The sequence below is a fragment of the Cuculus canorus genome, chromosome 27, assembly GCF_017976375.1.
Source record: "Cuculus canorus isolate bCucCan1 chromosome 27, bCucCan1.pri, whole genome shotgun sequence".
NCBI lineage: Eukaryota > Metazoa > Chordata > Aves > Cuculiformes > Cuculidae > Cuculus > Cuculus canorus.
In genome coordinates, this window is record NC_071427.1 from 2106065 (window position 1) to 2131064 (window position 25000).

The 25000-nt window shown below is 53.7% G+C and overlaps 1 protein-coding gene across 2 annotated transcripts in view; it reads right to left on the bottom strand.

Moving 5' to 3' along the window:
• Positions 1-25000, bottom strand: part of LOC104056208 (fibrillin-2) — a 127096-nt gene that overhangs the window by 10896 nt on the left and 91200 nt on the right. For both annotated transcript variants that reach the window (XM_009557441.2, XM_054050315.1), the window contains exons 21-54: positions 24840-24977; positions 24709-24759; positions 22138-22263; positions 21314-21541; positions 21046-21171; positions 20563-20691; positions 16575-16700; positions 15885-16010; positions 14927-15049; positions 14503-14628; positions 14254-14379; positions 13718-13840; positions 12631-12753; positions 12101-12226; positions 11569-11691; positions 11037-11159; positions 9940-10101; positions 9367-9435; positions 8961-9086; positions 8555-8680; positions 7733-7882; positions 7244-7315; positions 6072-6197; positions 5063-5188; positions 4427-4552; positions 4095-4211; positions 3738-3866; positions 3024-3143; positions 2541-2666; positions 2302-2454; positions 1556-1621; positions 1146-1271; positions 794-913; positions 213-335 (exon numbers count right to left, since the gene is read on the bottom strand). In XM_009557441.2, the coding sequence (XP_009555736.2) occupies positions 213-335; positions 794-913; positions 1146-1271; positions 1556-1621; positions 2302-2454; positions 2541-2666; positions 3024-3143; positions 3738-3866; positions 4095-4211; positions 4427-4552; positions 5063-5188; positions 6072-6197; positions 7244-7315; positions 7733-7882; positions 8555-8680; positions 8961-9086; positions 9367-9435; positions 9940-10101; positions 11037-11159; positions 11569-11691; positions 12101-12226; positions 12631-12753; positions 13718-13840; positions 14254-14379; positions 14503-14628; positions 14927-15049; positions 15885-16010; positions 16575-16700; positions 20563-20691; positions 21046-21171; positions 21314-21541; positions 22138-22263; positions 24709-24759; positions 24840-24977 (4206 nt within the window). The remainder of the gene's footprint in view (positions 1-212; positions 336-793; positions 914-1145; positions 1272-1555; positions 1622-2301; positions 2455-2540; positions 2667-3023; positions 3144-3737; positions 3867-4094; positions 4212-4426; positions 4553-5062; positions 5189-6071; positions 6198-7243; positions 7316-7732; positions 7883-8554; positions 8681-8960; positions 9087-9366; positions 9436-9939; positions 10102-11036; positions 11160-11568; positions 11692-12100; positions 12227-12630; positions 12754-13717; positions 13841-14253; positions 14380-14502; positions 14629-14926; positions 15050-15884; positions 16011-16574; positions 16701-20562; positions 20692-21045; positions 21172-21313; positions 21542-22137; positions 22264-24708; positions 24760-24839; positions 24978-25000) is intronic.

A 25000-nucleotide genomic window follows, 5' to 3' on the forward strand; every position in this document is an offset into this window, starting at 1 on the left:
GGGAACCAAGTGCCCACATCTGTCCTGCTCCACCAGTCCAGGCTGGCCGGCACACAGCAGAGACACCAAGGGGGAGGGAAGAGTGAGCACAAGCCCAGGGATGCCAGCGCAGAAGCATCTGCCTTCTCTCCGTATAGCACCAGAGATGGGCTCAGCGCAGGGGCTGGGGACAGGTCGGGAACTCCCCTGATGGGACCAGAAGGGCATTTTACCTCTGCACATTCTTCTGTCTTCTCGGAGGGCGTATCCAGACGGGCAGGTGCACTCGTAGGAGCCAAAAGTGTTGATGCAGCGGAAGGCACAAAGCAGGGGATTCAGTGAACATTCATTGATATCTGGGAGGCAGGAGAGAGGAGAGAGCTCGACTCTGTGCTCTCAGCAGACTCAGCTGAGCAGTCGTGGTGGTGGTGGACCTCCCCAGGACAGACTCCCCTCCTCCCCATGCATTCATCTCAGAGAACTTTGTTCCACCAAGGCTTCCTGCCATTGTCTTCAGTTGCAGAGGGACAGACACCTGCTGTCTCAGCAGCTTTGATGGGGAGAGGGTCCTGGCACCTTGGTGAGGCAGCGCCTGCATTTATGCGGGTCTCCAGACCTCCTCTTGGGCTCCAACCTCAGAGGAAGCTGAAGGGGACAGCACTAATGTCTGCACTCACGTGGAGACGAGCTCCAGCCAGCTTTTCTACACGGTCCTTTGGAGGCTGACCTGAGTGCTGCTCATCAGCGACTCTGGGGTCATGTACAAAACCCAGTGTGCAACAGAAGTGAAGGGATTGCCCCACAGCAGCATTACCTTCACAAGTCATCATGGGACCTGGCTCAAAGCCCTCATCACAGGCACACTCGAAGCCTCCCACCACGTTGGTGCAGGTGCCGTTCCCACAAGGGTTGCCAATGGAGCACTCGTCGGTATCTGGAGGAAGCCAGGGCCATGTTAGGTGGATGAATTAGACAGGAAAGGTGCAGGTTGGTCTCTTCTTGAGCATTCAAACGAGTCCAACCAAACCAGGAGCCAGGGGTTAAAAAGCAAAGGGGCGGGAGAGAAGCAAATTCATTCTCTCCATGCGCACACACACACACACGCGCGCTCCCAGACTCGGATGGAAGGACAATAAAAGCAAGGTGCACCCCGTGCAGACTCTTACCCACGCAGTTGACTCCTGTGTAGTCCAGGTTGTACCCAAAGGGGCACTCGCAGCGGAAGGAGCCATCGGTGTTAATGCACGCCCCGTTTATGCAGACACCCAAGTTCTCTGAGCATTCATTAACATCTAGAAGGGAAACCGAGGCAATGAAATGTCACGCGAGAACACAGCCAGAACATGCTCCTATCCCCTCAGGACTGAGTACCATCGCAGATACGCCCTCTCCAGAGCTGGCGGCTGAACCTCAGGGGAGAGGTGAGAGATTGTGAGCTTGGGAGGGCACCCAGTCCTATGTCCTTCCCCTCCTGCCACTGCCATTCAACCCTAGTTTCCACATGGTCTAAGTCTGGTCCCTTCTAGGCAACTCCACGGCAAAACAAGTTTCTTCTCATCCCTAGATCAGACTTTACCTTCTCGGGTGTCACCCGGGCCTGGGATGGCTCCATGGCCATATGGACACAGCTCCTGGAAGGCAACTGGAAGAAAGCAGATAACTGAGATACGCTTACAAGTTCTTCTACTCACAGAAGCTGAAATGTGCTTGGAAAGCTTCTAGAGCATGACTGAGAGCTTGGCAGCTCCCTGCCCATGGAAGGCCACAAAAGAACCTGACTGGTTGGACAACACCTGTGCTTGCTTTGGATCTGAAATGGTTTTGCCTTCTCCAAAGCCCTGCAGAGAGCTGACGGCAGATCCAAAGCAGCAATAAGCCTGACCGTGGCTGCTGGAGGCCCTGTTGTCCAGTAAGGGCTACCAGGTTTCGGGGCAGTACTCTCCAGATAGGAGCCCACTCTGCCGGATGGCTTTCGTGCTGTCGTCTTGCCTGATGTGCACACCTTCCGCACACTCTCCAGTGATAGGACAAGAGGAAATGGCCTCAAGTTGCACCAAGGGAGGGTTAGATTGGATATTAGGAAAAATGTCTTCACTGAAAGAGTGGTGAAGCCCTGGCAGAGGCTGCCCAGGGCAGTGGTGGAGTCTCCATCCCTGGAGGGGTTCAAAAACCATGTAGATGTGGCACTTTAGGACTTGGTTGAGCAGTAACAGTGGGGTTAGGCTGACGCTTGCACTGGATGATCTTTTCCAACCTCAACAATTCTGATTCTATGACACTCACAGCAGTCTCTCCCATGGAGCCAGATCCCAGCACACTTACCGTTTCCTTCCTGCGGGCACAGCTCGCAGGGGTCTCCCCAGCCTTCTCCTGGCATCTTGCTGCAGCAGCACCGAGCCTTGGTGGTGTTGAAGGCCTTGGGGACAGAGCATTTCCCATTGTCAAAGCGAGTGAAGCAGAAGCTCTGACGAGTATCTGTAGGAGGACGGAGAAATTCATGGGTCGTAGCAGCCCCCCAGGAGGGTTGTGGTCTCCTCCTCACCATGACAAGCTGCACTCACCAAAGCACCGTCGGCCGTTGTCAGACAGCACAAAGCCCGGAGGGCAGACACACTGGAAGCTGCCAGGGGTATTGGTGCACGTCCCAAAAAGGCAGATGTTGGGCTCCTCTTCACACTCGTTGATATCTGGGACCACCAGGAACATATCACTTAGAGCAGCCAAAGGTCACTCCTTCCCTCATTGCATTAAATCCAGCTGAAGCTGTGACATCTGGGGAGCTTTGACACCTGCAGGACTTCATCCCACCCTAAACCTTTAACCCACCCTTAGGGCAAACAGGAAAACGAAGAGGCTAGGGTACAGCGAAACCACTGAGCCTCCTCTGTCACGGGAGCAGACCTTGCCTTGCTCTGTGCCCAGCTGCTTTCAAGAAGGTTTTTGGGGTGGTGATTCCCACTCAGGGGGAACGCGATTGTTCTGGGAATAGTCCAAAGTGACCACATGCTGTGCTGGAAATGAAGGAGGCAGAGAGCCAACCTTACCGATACAGTTGTCGTTCTGCACCTCGTACCCGGGGGGGCAGATACAGCGGAAGGAGCCCTCCAGGTTCTGGCAGGTGCCCGGGGAGCAGGTCCCAGGCAGGCTCACGCACTCGTTGATGTCTGCAGAGGAGGAGAAACAACCAGTGATAGTTTCTGGGCTCCGCTTGGAGGATTTGGGTGCAAGGTACCTTGCCGCACCTGCAGCCGCACCCTGCTTTGCCCAAAAGATGCAAGAGAAACAGATGAGGAGTCTTCCAGGATGCTCTGTCTCCTGTATCCCCTGCAGGATCTGCTGCTGCAGGAGGAGAGCGGTGGACAGGAGTAACCAGAGTACAACGTGCCCATCTGCCTCTCCAGCTCCTGTGTGCAGGAGAGTTGCCAGGGCATCCCTGGTACAGCTCCACATGCCCTAGGAGCACGGACAGGCCAAGGTTTCTCCTCACCGCCTGCAGATCTCAGCACATGGAAAGGGACCAACTTGATGGTTCCCTGCATTGCTGGAAGGGAAATGTAGGCACAGCAGGGCCCAGTCCAGCTCTCCACGGGCAGTCAGACGCCCAGGCTTTAGCTCCACAGGAGTCGGGGCCCTGGGAGCAGTTCTAGAGAGTCAACTGCTCAATAACCTCTTATGGGACCAGCTTGGGGACCACATTGTCACAGTGTCGGCCGTGCCAACATGCAGCAGAACACACTGAGAAGGTCCTGGACACTTACCTACGCAGTTCTTCCCATCAGGGGTCCGGTCATACCCCTCTTGGCACAAGCACTGGAAGGAACCGATGCTGTTGATGCACTGGCCGTTCCGACACACCTGCCCCACCAGGGATGAACACTCATCAATGTCTGTGGGAGGGGAAGGATGAGCAAAATGGGAAGAAAGATGCACAGCAGGTGAGTGTCAAGAGCGCCACCTTAGCCAGCCCTCCACCTCTGACACACAACGACCCCTACAGCCCCTGCCAAGTGACACCCAGCACCCTCCATGCCCCTGTGTGACACCCTATGGCCCACAGCCGTTGCCACGTTGACCCCTGTCATCAATCCCAGTGTTCAGGATTCCGTGCCGCTCACCCATGCAGTCGTTATTGTGCGTTAGCTCAAAGCCAGGGAAGCAGAGGCAGTTGTAGGAGCCAACTGTGTTCTTGCAGGTCCCGTTTCCACAGGGTTGTCGGTCACATTCATCAATATCTGCAGAGAGAAAGCCACAGTTGCTTCAGGGGCTGAGTGAGATGAAAGTCTTGGGCGTGCAGGTAGGGTCCAGGGTGCTGCACAGCACCCCTGTGGCTTGCAGGGATCAAGAGGAACCCATGGCTGTCCCTGGCGCTGCCCAACAAGTGTTGGAGAGAGCTGCCACCCATCCTGATATCGGATTCACGCAGCAGGGCCGGGGCAACCACACTGACCCATGCACATGGTCTGCTCCCCCGTGGCCTTGAAGCCGTTGTGGCAGATGCAGACGTAGCTGCCCTCGGTGTCAACGCAGTCCCCGTGGCTGCAGACGTTGGGGATCTCCTGGCATTCGTTGCGACCTAAAACAAAGCAAAGCGGGCACTTGTGAGCAGAAGGGATGGACCAGATGGAAAGAGCTGAAGCACCGGCCGTCTGCAACGCCCTGTTCTGCTGGTGGGAAGCTGCGTCTGTGAGCTGCAGCACAGCAGAATGGGACCTTGGTTTTCCGAGAAGAGGCTTCACAAAAAGCGAGATTTATGCATACCATCTCCAAAAGATATAAATTTAATCAGAGAAAATGCCCTCAGCTGCCAGATTGAAGCTGCACTTCGCAGCGCACTTTTCTTCAGGAGCCCACAGGCCCTGGGAATGGTTCCAAAAGTACAATAATCCCATAATCACAGCATCACCAGCTCATAGCCCCCAGGCTTGACAAAAGACCAGGAACCCATGCATGGCATTGGTCTTCATGCTGTCCTTCTTTGGGTCCACACAGGGTGGTCTGCAGAACCATCTGGAGAGCTTAGGTAGGGGTGTCAGCGCCTTCCCCGCTTGTCTCTGGAATAGGTAGCAAAGAGCTCCCATCTTACCCACGCAGGCTCCGCTAGGCGACAGCTTGTATCCAGTGGAGCATTCGCACCTGTAACTGCCCGGGATGTTGATGCAGTCGGCGTTGCGCTGGCAAAGGTTCTCCCCACTGCTGCACTCGTCGATGTCTGTGGGAGGAGAGCAACACAAACCTTGGCTGTGCAGAGCACCAAGGACTCACCAGGCACCATCCCCATAGAGGAGGAGTGGCTCAGTGGAGTCAACTGAACTTCAACCCTTGGTTTGCTCCACCCAGAGTCTATTTTCACCTTTTTTCTACTGTTTTGCAATAAACTCCTGAAATTTAGACACAAACCAAACCCTTGAATCACTCACATTTGCTAACTTTTTCTAAAAAATACAGGGGAGAGGAAAACCTGACAGGAACAGGAACGAAAATCAGCAAAGATCGTCCAATCGTTGATGTGAAAAACAAAGATGATTTCAAGAAGGAGGAGAACACGTGGACTCTGTCCACGTCACAGAAGCATAGAATGGTTTGGGGTTGGAAGGGACCTTGAAGCCCATCCAGTTTCAACCCCTAGACACCTCCCACTGGATCAGGGGCTCCAAGCCCCATCCAACCTGGCCTTGAACACCTCCAGGGATGGGGCAGCCACCACTGCTCTGGGCAACCTGGGCCAGGGCCTCCCCACCCTCACAGCAGAACATTTCTTCCCAAGATCTCCTCTCAACCATCCCTCTTGCAGCTGAAAACCCTTTCTCCTTGTCCTATCCCTACACTCCCTGATCACAAACCCTTTCCCAGCTTTCCTGGAGCCTCTTTCAGTCCTGGAAACTGCTCTAAGGTCTCCTCGGAGCCTTCTCTTCTCCAGGCTGAACAAGCTCAACTTTCTCAGCCTGTCCTTGGATGAGAGGTGCTCCAGCCCTCGGAACATCTTTGTGACCCTCCTTCTGTCAGCTTGCCTGCCAACAGCCCTTCTCCTGGTGGTCCAGGAGCTGGGGAGATGGTAGCGCCACCCTGAGAACCCTCCTGGGCACCCCCGTTACCTTCACAGATGAGCAGGATGTTGTTGTAGCTGAACCCAATGGGACACTCGCACCTGAAGCTGCCGATTTGGTTGATGCAGACACCGTTCGTGCAGATAGCAGGGATCTCACTGCACTCATCGATATCTGAACACAGACAACAGCACTCAGCATCCCAGGAAGGCAGAAGGCAGGAAATATCCCTCATAGCGGGGAAACTGCTGCCCTTGAGCATTCTAAAAAGAAGACTAGCAGGAAAGGGCCACCAGACAAACAGTGTGGCAGCTCCTGGAGGATCGATACTGGATCCTACAGATCATGCCAGGCCAGAGCCACTCTGCAGAGGTCTGGATACACAACAAGTCACAGGAGCTCCGAGATTGCTGGTAGCGCCTGCACAGCACACATTAGGAAGGATCCTAACCAGAAGATCCACCTGGTGTTCTCCAAGTGTGTCTCTGCAGTAACATGGACATTTGCTCAGGCTCCAGGACCAGGTCCAGGAGGCCACTGAAACACTGAGATGGCTCAAGGGCCGCGGCTGTTGCTGTGCCCAGCACAATCCACCAGCAGCTCTACCAGCGCGGGTGACCAATACCCCCTTTTGCACGAGCGATACTTCTTGGCATGTTCCTGGCAGCAGCAGATGAACTCATCTCTCTCCTTTTCAGTCCCCTGGCTGGCACTGCCAGCAGTGAAGCATGGATTCACTCATTTCTTTGTCTCACAAACTACCAGCGAATCCATCTTTCAAGACTGCAAAAGATCCGTAGGCAGCCCACAAGCCCCAAGACCTTCAACAGGACTTCTGGCTTTCCCTCTACCAAAACACAGACCTGAAACCTTGGCTCTGAGGGGTGCCACGAGGCCAGCGCTGCTGGCAGGGACAGGGTTGTCACAGGTCTGGATCTACTTGGCTACTGGCCACTGGCTGTAGTCACTGGCCACCTGTCTCTCCAGGTGGGACAGAAACCAAGTGACAACTGCAAAGATGAGGAGGTCCGAGCAGCTCAGCCACTCAGGATGCAAGCTTGAAGGGTTGGCCAGCTGCTTGCAGCTATGTTTGCCACCTTTTCTCCTTGTGTTTCCTCTGCTCAGGGCTTGATTTGCTAAGGACGGGGAAGGGAAGGAGCTCGCAGGCACTGTAGAAGACAGCAGAAGAGCAGAGAGTAGAGTGTGGGGGCTCTACTCACCGATGGGCTTCCCTGTGTGGATGTCGATGATGAACCCTGGGGCCTGGTTCCCACACAGGATCTGGTACTCAGCTGGAAGGGGAACATCAAGGTTATGGCCACACCTGGCAGGCAAAGTGAGGGGCAGAGAGGGGTGGACAAGGGCCAACTGTGGCTGTGGTGAGCAGGGAGGAGGGGATCGGGGTGGTGCTCAGCCAGGAGTCAGGAGAGGAACCCCAAAGAACTCACACCACAGAGCAACAGACACCGGTGCGGCCCCACATGCGTGCCTGCCCATGCACATGAAGAAAAAGGCACATCATCCCTCTGCACGTACCATGACAGCCCTCTGTGTCCTTCCAGCACAACGCACGTCCCCACAGTGCGCACCCGCAGGTGCCACCTGCCAGATGTGATGTCCTCCCTCCTCCCCCTCTATTTTGTTAGTACCCGTGCCTCAAAGTGCTGTCAAAAAAAAGCCACGGCATCAAGATGCTTTCCCAGACTTACGGCTGGCTGGTGTGGGACAGGGCTCGCATGGCTTGTTCCAGGCTTTGCCAATGTTGTAGGAGCAGCAGCACATCTTCTTGGTCATGTTGAAGGACAGCTCGTTCTCACACGTGTCGTTGTAGTTGCGATAACACACGCTTTTCCTCATGTCTGCAAAGACAGCCCAGATTGGGTCTCTGACGGCCCTGGAATGGGTGCTGCCGCCCCAGCACACTCAGTTCTTCACGGTGAGGGTGGTGAGACACCAGCCCAGGTTGCCCAGGGAAGTTGTAGCTTCCCCATCCCTGAAGGTGTTCCAGGCCAGGTTGGATGGGCCTTGGGCAGCCTGAGCCAGTGGGATGTCCCTGCCCTTGGTAGGGAGGTTGGAATTGGATGATCTTTAAGGTCGCTTCCAACCCAAACCATTCAATGACTGTTGCGGACAGGCCAGACTGCCCTATTCTGGGGCTCAGGGACTGTAGATGACAACCCAGCAAAGTGGCTACAGTGATGGGCTGAAGCCCCACTCCAGTGAGAGCATTGGGTGGCAACGCACAAGCTCTCCTGGGTCTCCACCGCCCCGTGCCACCCACTCTCCCTATATCTTGTGGCAGCCCAAGCTTCAGCCCCACCAGCACGGCCAACATGTGCCATGTAGGACAGGGAGATGATGATGCAACTGGTGGAATTGGGTATCCCAAGCTCGCACCCCTGCTCCCAGTACTTCTGCTCCTTCTGTTCCACGCCGTTGCCCACACCGTGCAGCCCACAGCCCAACCCAGGGGTCGAGCACAGGCAGGGCATGGCCAGACCCCTTCCCCACGGATATGGACAACGCCGTACCCATGCAGTTATTCCCTCCGTTGACTTGCATGTACTCAGGGGGGCACACGCAGGTGTAGTTGCCGAGGGTGTTGTAGCAGGTCCCAGGGCCGCAGATCCCAATGTGAGCAGAGCACTCATCAATATCTGCCAAACGAAGGAGATTGGAGGTCAAAGCTGGGCACAGGTAGAGAAAAGCCTGACATGAGGTTGAGGGGAGGCTTGGCACAAAGCATGGATGGGCTTGGTGCGGGGATTGGGAAAGCGGGAAAGGCTTTGTGATGGAAAGTCTGGTGGAGAAAAGGGAAGGGATTCTGCCAACCGCTCCTCATGCAGCACAGATACACATCCAGCTCCGCTGCCCCCACGCAGGCACGCACACATCTGCCAGGCACACAGGCGAGCACAGGCACCGTGGTGCACCTACCTTCACAGATGCGGGTGTCCTCGTTGAGGTAGTAGCCAAGGGGACACTCACACTGGAAGCTGCCGAAAGTGTTGACACAGTTGCCGCCCTGGCAGAGGCCTGGCAGCTCCTGGCACTCATCGATATCTGAGGAGGGAAAGCAGCCGGGAGGTGTTCACTGCCTGCCCAACCAGCTCAGGCAGTACCTTCATCCCGGGATCCCCGGTGGGTTCATCCCACCTCCTCCAGCCCTGGCCGGTGGTCAAGCGGCTCGGTCAGGTGGCCATTCGAGGAAAGCACACACTGGCTGTTGATCATTCAGTGGGCACAGTAGGTGCTCAGCACCAGCAGACAGCACCCACGTGGGGCTGGGCGAGCCCAGCATCCAAGACCCAGGTGAAAGGAGATGGGGACCGGGTTGACCTACCTTCCAGGATGACAGTGATGGGGTTGGGCCGAAAACCTTCTCCTCCAGGGCACAATGTCTTGTATTCAGCTGTGGAAATAGTCATTTTGGGGGACCCTCAGCTGAGCGGGCTCCCACGACACAGGAGAGTAGGGAGAACCAGCAGAAACCCAGGAAATATAGGCCATAATGATGGTAACAGCAGTCCAGGTGGAGCAGCCGTTCTCCCATCACATGCCCAGCCAATTTAATAGCCTGCCAAGCCCTGAATGGGGTTATTCCACATCCACTGCCCTCCTCCAGCCCCCTGTGACAAGGAATGAAGGATCCCAATTTGGACCCGAGGCACAACCAGCCTAGTCTCTCCCACCCCACTTCACTTCCCTGCCCTCATCTGCCTGTCCAGCTCTGCACTAACACAACAGAGTCGCCATCATCTTCCTCAGCTTCCTTTGCTCCATCGTGATGACAGCATATTCAGGACCCCAACCTGAGTTGAGATTCCCCCAGGGAAGTGGTCGTATATCTCTTCTCTGCTCTATGCTGCCCATCCAGCCCACGCTCAAGGTAACCCCAGACCTTTGCCCAACTCACTGGTGTTGGCTGGAGGACAAAGCTCACAAGGGTTGCCCCATGCATGACCCAGTGAGCAGCAGCAGGACGCCCGAGTGACTCCAACTCCAATCTCTGCACTGCAGGAGATTCCACCATCTCCTCGATCCTGGGTGTCCAGGAAGCAGTTCCCAACACGGGTATCTGCACAAAGACAACAGCGGGTCAACAAAGACTCTCCAGTACAGACTTGCATCTTTATAGACGGTGCTATCGCCTCAAGAAGCAGGGAGAGAGATAAGACCCCAGTCTTGTCGCGGATGGCCGCACTGCCCACTAGCTGGGCTGTAGTCAACCACATCCAGGCTGAATTTGGAGCTCATCGCTTTGGGAAACCTTCAAGAATAAAGTGTCCCCAGCTTGGCTGGTAAACGCCACACAGCATCATACAAAGATCAGAGCCACCTGTGTGGTCACCTGTCTTGAGTATAGTTAGGGAGCACAACCCAAATAATGTTATCGGTAACCCAGGGCCTTTCAAGAAGCAAACACTTAACCTCCAGAGGTGCCCAGTGCAGGGACGGGATGAGGGAAGATGGTTTTCAGCGGAAAGAGGGGAGATTGAGATGAGATCTTAGGGAGAAATATTTTGCTGTGAGGGTGGGGAGGCCCTGGCCCAGGTTGCCCAGAGCAGTGGTGGCTGCCCCATCCCTGGAGGTGTTCCAAGCCAGGCTGGATGGGGCTTGGAGCAACCTCATCCAGTGGGATGTGCTCCTGCCCACGGCAAGGAGATGAAACTGGATGGGCTTCCCACCCAAACCATTCTGTGATTCTCTGGTCTCCAGTGGCACGTTCTTCCCGCATTACAGTGTCGGTTTGCACTGGGATCCTGCTACCCCCATGGCTGAAGGAATAACTGCTTCAGCCAACAGAGCAGCCACGCTGGAGACACAGGGTGGGCCAAGGCTAACAGGAGGTAAGTATTCTGCTGCAGGGTTAAGCCCATCAAGGACAGCCAGAGAAGATCATGGTCAGCCACCCCAGTCTCCGGTTGTGGTCAGGTCCAGCTATGTGGGACCAAGAGGAAGGACCACCAAGGTGCTGAATGGAAGGTGTGCTCTCCGCAGGTTCCCACTCACCCACACAGCCCACACCAGTGGGGTTCAGCTCGAAGTCCTGTGGACAGTTGCACAGGTAGCTGCCAGGGGTGTTGACACACAGCCCGTTGATGCAGTTCACGGGGTCTGCGCATTCATTGATGTCTGCAAAGATGGAAAGATGAAGACTGAAAAGAAAGGTGATGACTGCCACCAGAACCACAGCCCCAGCCCTAAGCTCTGCACTCTGTGTCCAGGTGGTATCCCACCATCCCGTGGTGTTTCTAAGGGTCTTCATGTGACAGTAGGCAATGCCCTTCTAGAAACAGAGCTTGCCTTGTCCCACCTCACATCACTCTGCCCAAAGCTAGAAGAAACAAACAGAGCCACGTTGAGCTTTCCCTCCTATCCACCCTCCAGCAGCATCAAGGCCTTGCCAAGAGCAAAGACACTTCTCCCAGGATGCATAGTTAGCTTTAGGCTGCTAATGCCACTCCGTCATGCTTGAGCCAGGCTCCCACCAGCAAATCCAGAGCAGTGATCCTCAACAGACAGCTCGGTGAAGCTCCTATACCTGTGCAGTTGCCTCCACTCCTGTCCAGTTCATAGCCATCATCACAGGCGCAACGGAACATTCCAGGCAGGTTCTGGCACGTCCCAAAGACACAGATGTTCTGGAAGGTGCATTCGTCGATGTCTGCAAAACGGGGACAATTGGGTACTCGGGATGCGGCAAAATGAGGACCAGGATGGGCCTCTCCTGCATCCACCTCAAAGCAGCCCATCTGTGGGTAAACCATCTCCTCAGGATGGTTCTACCACCTCCTGGGTGAGCAGAACCAGGCACGCTGTGTGTTTGCCCTTTCCTCTCCCCCTTGTTTTGCTGATTGTCCACATCTTGCACGGACCCTTGGCTTAGCCCAGCCTCTCTGCAGGCTGGGGACCAGCTCACGGAAGGAGAAGAGATGGCACCACCAGATAATTGTTGGTCTTAGGTGGGTCTTGCTTAGTAATGGATCAGCTGGTGACAGTGCAGTGGAGAGACCTCCAGAAAGGAGGTGGACACTAGATCTCCTGGAACAGCAGTCAAAACTCTGTGCACTTACCCTGGCAGGCCTTGCTGTCTTCTGTGGGATTGAAGCCCATCTCACACTCGCAACGGTAACCTCCAGGTGCATTGAGACACTGACCGTTCTCACACAGGTTCACATTGTCCGCACACTCGTCCACATCTAGGGAGAGTCAAGGGTGAGACTGACATGGTGTCCTCCTGAAAACAGGAGGTTCCCTCAGGTTGCCCAGGAAATTCCCACAAGCTTGTTCCCACCCAGAAAATACCCACAAGCCAATTCCCACCCCTCCACTGGGAGGCTGCAAGGAGGGGGCTGCAAGACTTCTCATCGCCTTGAACCTCCCCAAACACCTGCTGAGAAGAAAGTGGATCTCAGCTGAAGGTATCTGAGCTGGCTGCAGCGTAGGGCAGACTGCAGAAGCTTTTGAGGGACATCTGCTTTGGGGAACACCAGAGACAGGGAGCCAAGTGCTGAGCCAGGCTGGTGGTTAAGAGGGGGGACTCCATGCCCTAGCAGGATGCCTAAGCCATGTTCTTGCTGCCAATTGAGCCTACAAGCCTCACCCGAGCAGGAGAAGCCGTCTCCGTTGAAGCCTTCTCGGCAAGCACAGCGGTAGGAGCCAGGGGTGTTGACACAGTTGGCGTTCAGGTTGCACTTGTGCTCTTCAGTTGCACACTCGTCCAGGTCTGGTGGTAGAGAGCACCCTGATCAGTCTTTTGCCTCTGGCTTTTCCTCTAAGGCTGTTGAGTGTTGTAGGGCCGGGAGGGCACACAAATAGCGGCCTCCAGGCACCTGGAGCACTTAAGAGGCTCCAACATGTCTATGTGAGCCACTAAGGCCTTGAGATGCTCTACTGGAGGTGCTGATGTAGCCAAACCAGCAGTGAGATGCTTTGGTGCACACGTGCCCACATCACTATCACCTTCTCAATTCAGCCAAACGTACCCACCCACCCTTACATCCCTCACAAAAACCTCACACGTCCCAGTAAATCCTTACCATAATATCATAATCCCAACACTCCCACACATCTCCCACACCTGTGTATCCCTGCGTACCCATCACAGCAGGCCCAAACATGTCACCACCACGCAGCCACGTCACCAGTCGGACAGTGATATCCATCCACACTCATCTCAATGTGACACCCACATGCTCCAATCCCACAAATCCATGCCCTCACTGCCACATTCGTGGCTCGTGTCCTTCACAGACACGGCTGCAGAGCTTGACACCTACAGTGCCTCTCTGTCACACGCTCACATCTCTCCATACATTCATAAATCACCTCCTGGAGCTCAAGAGCATTGTAAGGCAGGTGTCAGCTCAGCCCAGCCTTCACAGGTACCCTCAGGGCACCTGGACCTCTTGCTGAGCAAGATATGAGATATCTCCATGTTCTCACGTCATAAAATCATAAAACCAAAGATGTGTTAGACCTTGACCTCTGTTTCAGCCAGGACCTCAGGCTGTAGCTCCTTATATCTTCTAGAATCATAGAATGGTTTGGGTTGGAAGGGACATTAAATCCCATCCAGTTCCACCCCCTGCCATGGGTAGGGACACCTCCCACTGGACCAGGCTGCTCAAAGCCCCATCCAACCTGGCCTTGAACCCCTCCAGGGATCCTCTCCTGGTGTGACAACTTACCGTTGCACTTCAGCCCATCTCCAAGCCAGCCTGTCCGACACTTGCATTTGAAGCTCCCGGGCACGTTGATGCAGGAGGCGTGCATGTCGCAGTTGTGAGCCCCGATCTCACACTCATCAATGTCTGCAGGGAGGAAGGACATCAGAGTTGATTCAGCTCAGCTCCACCAGGAGAGGAGGGGACAACCGGGTACGGTCGTGCTAACGGGTCTGGCTACCAATGGCTCCTGGGAATCTGAACCCCAGGGGATGGAAACAAAGTGCTTTGGGGAAACGGTTGCCTGGAGCCGTGCCCGTGAGCTGAGAGCTGATGTATGCTCATCCATGGAAGATGAAGATAAACTAGGAAAGCATCAATTCCTGCCTGCAGGCTGCCTTCCTGGCAATCTCTGCCTGCCCAGGAGGGGCTCCCAGCCCACAACCACATCCATGTGTCCACATCACCCCTAGGCATGGTGTTCTCTCCATGGCAGCTGCAGGAGGTGTTTGTGAGTGCTCCCACCAGCAGCCCCAGCTCCAGGTCTGGTGAGATCCTACCTGTGCAACCTGTGGTTCCTTTCTTGACGAAGTAGCCCAGCTGGCAGTGGCAGATGAAGGAACCTTTTGTGTTTTCACACTCGCCGTGCAGGCAGATGTTAGGGTTGAGATCACATTCATTCACATCTGCAGGAGAAAAAGGACTTGCTTGGAACACCACCAGAACCATGACCTGATGGCAACCCCCTGTATCCCTTCCTCCCTCCAACAGCAGCCTTGGGAATGCCCAGGGCACAGTCTTCTCCTCACCAATGCAGGTCTTCATGTCCAGGGATGCCATAAAGCCATCGAAGCAGAGGCAGCGGTATTCCCCGGGGATGTTAGTGCACTGCCCACCATCACAGATGTCTGGATTATCCTCACATTCATCAATATCTAGAGAGAGAGAGGAGATCATCACCAAAGTAAAGAACTTGGAGCCAGTGAAAGGGCATTGTAGGGGCAGGAAGGTGTCACAGGAGGGGTTTTGCTCCAGATCATGTAGTTACAGAGCCCTGGAGCCATTAATGAGGCGCCGGACATTGAAATGCAAAGCTGAAACATCTGTCCAGGGAAATCATCTCTCTAGAAGTGACTTAAAAATGAGATCCCTCACGCTGAAACCCACACTATGGCTGCGACTGGCAAAGGACACAGAGAGGCGGCATCTACGAGAATCAAGCTGATGGCTCACCTGCACACGACCTCTTGTCTGGCATCAACGCGTAGCCTTCGCTGCAGCTGCATTCGTAGCTGCCCTCCGAGTTGGAGCAGTGCGTGTCACAGCCACCATTGGTGATGGTGCACTCATCGATGTCTGGGGGAGAAGGAAGACATCAGGCAGCTGCTTGGGTGACAAGCTGGGATGAGCGCCTTGCAGTGCTCAGACACAGTGTCAGCAACACACACAAGGTAGGAGAGATGCTGAAGTGGAAACAAAGCTCCCCCAGCCAGAATCACAGAATCGTAGAATGGCTTGAGTTGGAAGGGACCTTAAAGATCATCTAATTCCAACCCCCCCTGCCATGGGCAGGGACATCCCACTGGATCAGGCTGCTCAAGCCTCATCCCACCTGGCCTTCAACACCTACAGAGCTTCCTGTTCCAGGGCCTCACCACCCTCATTGTGAAGAATTTCCTCCTTATGTCCAGTCTAAATCTGCCCCTTTCCAATCTAAAGCCATTCCTCCTCATCCTATCACTACCTGCCTTTATAAAAAGTCCCTCTCCAGCTTTCTTGTAGCCCCTTCAGGTACTGGAAGGTCGCTACGAAGTCTCCTTGGAGACTTCTCCAGGCTGAACAAGCCCAACCCTCTCAGCCTGTCCTCATACGGGAGGTGCTCCAGCCCTTTGATCACCTCTGTGACCTCCTCTGGACCCACCCCAACAATACCATATCCTTCTTATGTTGAGGATTCCAGAACCGGAAAGCACTTCTTGCCTTCTCTGCCAACCACTTGCAGTTCACGATCATTTCACAGCTGAGGACACCCTTTACCTGTAGTGCCAACCTGGCTGTAGCTCAGTCAGGAGGTTCCCCCCTTGCCTCACTCCCTGAGAGCCCACAGAACATTATGAGAGGCAGCAGACCAGGAGGATCCTGGATGGATACCAGGGTCTTGGCACAGCTGTTTGGAAAGGGGAGCACTCACCAACACAGCCTTGCCTGTCCAGTGTGGCCTGGAAGCCCGAATCACACGCACACTGGTAGGTACCAATGACGTTGACACAGCGTCCATTGCGGCACAGGTTGTCACTAAGGGAGCATTCGTTGATATCTGTGGTGGGAAAAACAAGTTGAGCAGCTGACCATGCTGATGGCACACTGAGCATCACTTGGTAACCACCCCGAGGTATCCCATCTACTGCTGTCTCCACACTCTTGTTGCCCCATGGATCAGTCTTCAGGGAACAGCAGGTAGAACAACAGGCATCATACATGTAACCACAGAGTCACAGCATCCATGGTTGGGTAAGACCTTAGAGATCATCAAGCCCAACTCTACCTGTTAAGTACTAAATCATATCCCTAAGCACTTCATCTGCCCATCTTTTATCCACCTCCAGGGACAACGACTCCATCACCTCCCTGGGCAGCCATTCCAGTGCCTGAGAACCTTCACCATGAAGAAATTTTTCCTGATGTTCAATCTGAACCTCCCCCGGTGCAACTTGAGCCTATCCTGGCACAACTGGTGACCTCAGTCCTCCCTGGATGAGTGTTTTCTACCCAGATACGGGATTGGAAGGGGAGGTTCAAGTGCCCAGCATGAGATCAAAGTCTTCCTGTATCATCACCCTTGAACGGGCTCTGGTCATAACATGGCTTTCCAGTGTCTCACCTACGCAAATGTTCCCTTCTGTAGTCAGCTCATGTCCAGGGGGGCAGATGCATTCAAAGCTGCCATCTGTGTTCATGCAGATCCCGCCTCGGCACAGCAGTGGGTCCCGTTCACACTCATTGATATCTGCAGATAACAACATGAAATGCGGTGGATTGTCCCTTCCATCTAGGTTTTCCAGATAATGTGGTGGTGCTGGTGCCATGCACCGCAGTTCTATCATGAGCGATATAGCACAAAACAGAGGGACATCAAAATTAAGAGGCAGCAAATCCAGGGCTTGGGTGAATCCTATGGATTTGTAGTTGGAATACGCATTTTGGGAATTCACAGCTCTTGCCATGATCTCAGTAGAACATAAAGTGCAACATCAGGAGGAAAGACGTAACAAGCTTAGAATCACAGAATCATGGAATGGATTGAGTTGGAAGGCACCTTAAAGCCCATCCAGTTCCACCACCCTGGGCAGGGACACCTCCCACTGGATCAGGTTGCTCAAGGACCGATGCCTCCAGTTCTTCATGGTGGGAGACTGTTCCAAATGATCAGCACCCACCTCGTTTCAACCTCCTTTCAGGCAGTTGTAGACAGTGATGAGTTCCCCCCTCAGCCTCCTTTTCTCCAGGCTAAACCACCCCAGCTCCCTCAGCCGTCTCTCATCACCCCTGTTCTCCAGACCCTTCCCCAGCTCCGTTCCCATCTCTGGATGTGCTCCAGCCCCTCAGTGTCCTTCTTGTGGTGAGGGGCCCAAAACTGAACCCAGGATTCGAGGTACAGCCTCAAAGATACCAGAAATCTCATTACCGAAAGACATTTGCTGGTCATCAGTGGAGACTGGGACATTCGGAGTATCTCATGGAGGAGGAAGATGATCAGGGGGAGCTATGGTAACCCACACCACAAATAGTATGGAAAAGAGAGAAATCCATGCCAGAGACAAAGCTGTAATAGATTTTAAAGAACTCAGAGAATTAAATATGAAAAAGAAATAAATGGTATTGAATGGTGCGACAGATTGATGTGGTTTGACAGTCCCAGCCAAAGCAGAAAGAGCAGAATGCTAAGACAAGGTCAAGCAGACAAGTTAGTCTGGCGAGACAGACGAGATGAGGAACATGGTATGCCAGGAATTAGAGGACAGCAAGAGCCTGGCTGACTTGGAGACGAGCTGAGGTACTGAGGTCATTAATGGGAATTATTTTTATTTCAAGCTGCAAAGAAGAATTATCAAATTGAAAACAGATGAGAAGCTGACAGAGTAAAAACAAGCACGGGCCAGATGGGAGGAGCTGTAAAGAATTATCTGAGGATAAAGGAGGATTAAATGGGCAGGTGGAAGGGAGGCCTTACAATTGTAGCTGGAAATAATCAGGTAGAAGGCAGATGGTCTACTAGAACTTCTCATGAAGGATGCGATCCATGCAAGTGCTTGAGGAACTGGATAGGGCCCTGATTAATGGTTGAGGCTGGTACAAAATTGCCGTAGATGCCACGGAAAGGCCCAGAAGCAGCTACTATTGATCAAGTACCACATCAAAGGGGGACCAGGTTGAGAGTAATTTTAGAAAGAGTCAGTGGAAAGCAGCCCAAGGAAAACCAGATGAATCGTCAAGATTCAGGGCTAGAAGAGACACAAGCTATCAAACGGTGAACCTCTTGCTGAGCAAGATCTGAGATATCTCCATGTTGTCATGTCATAGAATCATGGAATGGTTTGGGTTGGAAGGGACCTCAAAGCCCATCCAGCCCCACCCCCTGCCATGGGCAGGGATACCTCTCCCTGGATCAGGTGCTCCAAGCTCCATCCAACCTGGCCTTGAACCCCTCCAGGGATGGAGCAGCCATGATTTGCCTGGGCAACCTGGGCCAGGGCCTCCCCACTCTCTTTGTGAAGAATTCCTTCCTTATGACCCATCTAAATCTTCCTCCTTCCAATTTAAAGCCATTCTTTCTCATCCTATCGCTCCGCGCCCTTGGAAAAGTCCTTCTCCAGATTTCCTGTGCCCTCCTTCAGGTACTGAAAGCTGTTCTAAGGTCTCCCTGGAGCCTTCTCCAGGCTGAACAACCCCAACTCTCTCAGCCTTTCATAGCAGAGGTGCTCCAGCCCTCGGATCATCTTCATGGCCTCCTCTGGACCCATTCCAACAGTTCCATATCCTTCTTGTTTTGGTGGAGTCATTTGATTTAACAGCAGATGGCTGCAGGATGCCAGCAGGACACCAAGCAGTGCTATAAAGACCAAGACAGGAGTGGAAGGTCTGCTAATCCCAGCAGTCATCTCATGATGATAGAGCTGACAGCTACTTGCAAGGAACATATATTGTCTAGAAAAGGGACCAAGCTATGTGTAACTGGATTAAAATGGTATGTTAGACAGCATTTAGGGCAGGTAGATGTACCAGGTTGAGAAGATGACTGTGGTGGCACAGGTAAGGTTCCATCTACAAGCCGAGAAGCATTCTGCAATCATGTTGGAAATACATGGTTTAATGTAAGGGTCAAATATATGGCATTAATGGCTGGAGACCATTATGGTACCATAATGGTACACGGTGTACATTTAGAGCGTGGGTATGTCAATAAGAATAGATGGGTACCACAAGGCTGAAAAGAAGGAGAAGATGAGACATCACACAAAGAAAACAGCCAAGCGTATAGGAGAATTGGAGCTCCCAGCCATTGAGCTGGAGCTGCTGGCCTGGAAGAGCTCCACTGAGTACTGGACAACCCCCAGTATAAAGGTTGTCATCTCCTTGCATAGCAGGAATGGAAAAAAAAACCAGGCATGGATCCTGTCCCAGCTCAGCGGCCATGGCAGGGTCAAGCTCCAGCTGCTGGTGGCTGAAGGAAGAGGAAAAATTAGTGGCCAAGGCTTGGTGCAAGCGTAGGTCCAAGTGAAGGAACAGTACAAAGTGAAGAATGACCATTGCACAAGTACGGGAACAAGCACAGGATGAAAAATGAATTACAAGGCTTCAGCATCACGTAAAGAAAAAAGGAAGGCAACGTCACATTGAGAGCGCAGGGAAATACCCTTTGGGTACAGGAAAGGGACAGGAAAGAACTTAAGAAAAGTTGGTTGGTGGCCCCATAGGCTCCTACAGCTGAGGTGGTGGCCAGGAGGTGGCAGGGCCAGACCAACAATGTCTCATGACCATCATTGCAGGAAGAGCCAGGATGCTCCCCTGGGCCTGGGACCATACCCAGGGTCTTCCTCAACGCTGGCCTGGGCCACCAGTCTCCTTCCCCAGCTCATGGGCACCACTGGCCCAGGTGCTGGGCCAGGCTCTGGTCTGTGGTCCACAAGGTCCTACATAAGTAGAGGTCTCTGAGGGAAGGCTCCCAGTGTTGGTTCCAAGTCTGGCAACCTTTCCATAGCCTGTCCTTGCCCTGCGCGGCACAGAGCCCGGGGGCAGGGCTAGCAGAGACAGCACAGGACCCGTCCCGAGGGTCTGGTGGCCCATGTAAGGCACAGCATCCAGGCAGGAGGCAGAGGCTACGGCCCTCTCTGGAGGCGTCTGGGGCTCAAGCCAAGCCTTGCTAGGGCCATGGCCTCTCCCTTTCTGTCCTCCAGCTTAGTGAGCCTGTGCTGCATCTCATGAATCCCTGACTTCACTCGGCGTCTGCTTTGCTGCCCTCCCGGGGTGACCTCTGCACGTGCTCAGCTGCACACACCCCATTCCTCTCTCTGCACGTGCTGCCCTTTAAGCCCAACTTGGCCTTCACAATCAAAACAAGGCAGAAGACTCACTGCCCTGTGGTGAGTAGAGGCCGTCAGGGACTTCCACAACTCCCTCAGAGGGCAAAGAAGAGATGTGGCTCAATACCAGAGAACAGATACCCAGACAGACAGACAGACAGATGGACAGCCAGGTGGGCAGAGCACAGCTTGGCACGAAGCCCTTTGTCACATGTGGCACCAACTCCTTTTTTCCCCAACTGTTGCAAACACTCACGGTGTTGCCCTGCCCCGGAGACAAGTCCTTACCCATGCAGTTCTTCATCATCATGAAACCACTCTCGTAGCCTTCGAAGCACTCGCACTCGAAGCTGCCCGGCGTGTTGACACAGGTGCCGTGGCCACAGAGGTCTGGGGAGATGCGGCACTCGTCGATGTCTGTGGGGAAGAAGACCGGTTAGTAGAGGCAGGAGGCTACCAGCACCACTGCAGCTGGCACTGGGCGGCCTGTACTGCACGTCAAATTCAATGAACAAGGACTGGCAAGTCTGACTCAGCAGACCAAGGAACTCCTTCTCCTGAAGGGAGAGACAGCAGATAAGCTTTCTCTCTGGTAAAGAAATCCTTTATCCCACAAGCAGAAGGAGTCTTCTGCTCATGGTCCTTCCCTTGGCTTCTCAGCATGTCCTTAAGATAACTGCCAAGACTCCTCTGGTGCCACCATCACACTAAGCATCTCGTAAGGCAGCACGATGGCAAGAGTGGTTTGGAAGGGGGCTACTCTTCCCTTACCTGTGCAGTTCCTTTCCTCAGCATCCAAAGCAAAGCCGTTGCCGCAGAGACACCTGAAGCTCCCAATGGTGTTTCGACAGGTCCCGTGAGTGCACAGGCCAGGGAAGACCTTACATTCATTCACATCTGTTGGCAAAGGCAGAACAGCAGTGTTTCAGGGACGCCTGCAACGAACGTGGGGTCCCAGGGTGGGCAGCAGGTTCCTGGGACTGTAGCTGTGATGGGTTGAGCAGAGCCCGTGATTGGCAGCTCCACTCTTCCTTCTCACCTTTGTAGAAGGGCCTTCCTGAAAGCACATCTCCTCGGTTGGCGAAGCCGGGTCCCCTCGGGCAGATGGCCTTGTACTCGCTGGAGCCGATCTTAGGACATTCTTCACAATCGATGCCCCAGGCTGAGCCCACAGAACAGCAGCACATGTCGATCCGGTACTTGCCCGGCAGAGGCTCCGTGCACTCATCTTCATCCCATTTCATGTAGCACTGTTCCACGCGCACGTCTGGTGAGAGAAAAAAGCTAAACCCTTGCCTGCAGCACCCAACCAGATAAAACAAGAGATATCATTTACTGTGACATGGGCAGCAAGGTTCCTGGAACAGCTTTGGCTGGGACACCCTCCAAACAATGACCAGGTATGGGCCATTCAGATGAGGCCACCTTGTTTCTCATGCTACAAGAGATGTAATAGTATGGGCATGGCCACCCAGGCATGGCCACATGGCCAAAGAACAGACCTGCTGTGGTGTAGTCAGCAGTGCAGATGGTCAAAGGGCAAAGATTTGTCACTGTGTTCCCAGAGAGCAGCCAGGACTTGTATTAGAGTTGCTGGGCCATGTCATTAACCAGTTAGGTTACCTCTTTGACTACCCTTGAAGTCCACCCAAGAAGAACAATTGCATTACAGGCTGGACCTGGAGACATGAAGTCATTGCATCCTCGCCTTGGTTAGACTGCTGAGTTTGGCAAACCCTTACCAGGTCACACACACCATCACTCAGCTCCCAGAACTGCTACACACGGTGAGTTGGGGTGGCTGGACCTCCACAGCCAGGGCTGAACAGAAACCAGGGTCTGGGTGAGGTGAGGTGTCCTTACCCACACATGTCCTAGCAGTGCCATCAAGGGTCAATCCTTCTGGACACTCGCACCGAAAAGAGCCAGCAGTGTTCACACAGCGTCCATTTGGGCAAACGCCAGGGAAGACCTCGCACTCATTCACATCTGTTGGCACAAAAGCAAGAGATGGGCCTGAGAGTGGCACATGGCCAAGCCCAATATGGCCTTGAGGGGCTCCAGGAGGAGGTAAAAGGAGCTCAGAGTTGCCCAGCAGATCAAAACTGGCAGCTTATCACAATGAAACACACGTGCTTCATGCACAGTCACAACCGTGCCCACTTTTGCAAGGAGAATCATAGAATTGCTTGGTTGGAAAAGACCTTTGAGATCATCAAAGCCAACTGTACTTGTGCACTACTAAATCATAACCCTGAGCACCTCATCTACCCATCTTTCAAACACCTCCAGGGATGGGGACTCCACCACTGTCCTGTGCAGCCTCTGCCGGTGCCTGAGAACCCTTTTGGTGAAGAAAATGTTCCTGATGTCTAATCTGAACCTCCCCTGGCACATCTTGAGGCTATTTCCTCTTGTCCTATCACCTGTCACTTGAAAGAGGAGACCTACGTCTTCCAGGCAGTTGTAGACAGCGATGAGGTCTCTCCTCAGCCTCTTTTTCTCCAGGCTAAACAGCCTGAGTTCCCTCAACCACCTCCCACAACGCTTGTTCTCCAGCCTCTTCACCCGTTTCACTACGTTACAAAGCTTCACAGAGACAGACAGACATGGAAGGTCCTGTTGTCCATGTCCATAGTTGGCACAGCAGTGACAAAGCAGCGACAGGGGTCACAAACACAACTGCTGCTGATGGAGCAGCAAAACCTGGAAACTCATTTTTCCAGGCACATAAAAGATAAGAAAATCATCAGTGGTAGCCAGAATGGATTGATCAAGTCCTGCTTGATGAATCATAGAATCACCAGGTTGGAAAGGACCCACTGGATCATCGAGCCCAACCATTCCTAACACTCCCTTAAACCATGTCCCTCAGCACTTCATCCACCCGTTCCTTAAACACCTCCAGGGAAGGCGACTCCACCCCCTCCCTGGGCAGCTGTTCCAGTGCCCCATGACTCTTTCTGTGAAGAAATTTTTTCTGCAATCCAGTCTGACCCTCCCCTGACGGAGCTTCAGGCCATTCCCCCTTGTCCTGTCCTCTGTCACTTGGGAGAAGAGCCCAGCTCCCTCCTCTCCACAACCTCCTTTCAGGCAGTTGTAGAGAGCAATAAGGTCTCCCCTCAGCCTCCTCTCCTCCAGGCTAAACACCCCCAGCTCTCTCAGCCGCTCCTCGTCAGACGTTCTCCAGCCCCTCACCAGCTTCGTTGCTCTTCTCTGGACACACTCCAGAGCCTCAACATCCTTCTTGGAGCGAGGGGCCCAGAACTGAACACAGTACTCGAGGTGCGGTCTCACCAGTGCTGAGTACAGAGGGAGAATAACCTCCCTGGACCTGCTGGTCACACCGTTTCTGATCCAAGCCAAGATTCCATTGGTCTTCTTGGCCACCTGGGCACACTGCTGGCTCATGGTCAGTCGGTTGTCAACCAACACCCCCAGGTCCTTCTCCTCCGTGCAGACATTCTTCCCCCAGTCTGTAGCACTGCACAGGGTTGTTGTGCCCCAAGTGCAGGACCCGGCATTTGGCCTTGTTGAACCTCATGCCATTGGCCTCAGCCCAGCGGTGCAGCCTGTTCAGATCCCTTTGCAGAGCCTCCCTACCCTCCAGCAGATCCACACTTCCACCCAGATGAACATGATAAAATCCTATGATGCAAAGATGACCTGGTAGATGAGAGTGGTGGATATTTCTACCTAACCTTCAGTAAGGCCTTTGACACTGTATCCCATCAGATCCTCATAAAGAAGTGGTTGACGTACAGGCTGGACGAGCAGTGAGGTAGATTGAAAACTGGCTGCATGGCCGGGCCCGGAGCGTGGTGTTCAGTGGCATGAAGTCTACTTGGAAGCCAGCAACTCGTGGTGTACCCCAGTGGTCGATACTAGGTCCAAGACTGTCTAACAACTACATTAGTTACCTGGATGTCCTCAGCAAATTTGGTGATGATACAAAACTTGGAGGAGTGGTTGATCCACCAGAAGGCCACCACTGCCATCCAGAGGGACCTCGGCAGGCTGGAGAAGTGGACTGCCAGAAACCTTATTCAACGTTCTGCACCTGGGGAGCATCAACCCCATGCACTAATACACGCTGAGGGTCACCCCGATGGAAAGCTGTTTGGCCAAAGAAGATCTGGGAGAGCTAGTGGACACCGAGTTGAACACGAGTCAGCAACATGCCCTTGTGGCAAAGAAGGCTACTGGAATCCTGGGCTGCTTTAGGAGAAGTCTTACCAGCAGGTCAAGGGAAGACATCCTTCCTCTCCAACTCAGCACTGGTGAGGTCAAACCTGGAGGTGCTGGGTTCCCCAGTAGAGAGATGGACATTGTGGAGAGAATCCAACAAAGGGCCAGACTCAGAGATGTAAGATAACAACAAATAAACAATGACTGTGTTCCTAACAGAGTCTTCTGCCTCCTGCAGCACTTTACCTTCACACGTGACCCCCTTCATCCTAGCGTGTCCTCGGGGACAGGCAGTATCTGCAAGAAAACAGAAGAAGGTCAGCAAAAAAACGGGCTGCATCCTGCCTTCCTGATCTTGGTGCCAAGCAGAGCCTTACCGATCTCACAGCGCTCGCAGGGGCTGCCCCACGCTGCCCCCAGCGTGGCACAGCACTCCGATTTCAGCGTGGCCCCGTTGATGTTCACCTCGCAACGCCCATCCTGGATGTTCAGCCAGCACGTCCCTTTCATGCTGTCTGTAGGGGCAAAGACAAGAGGT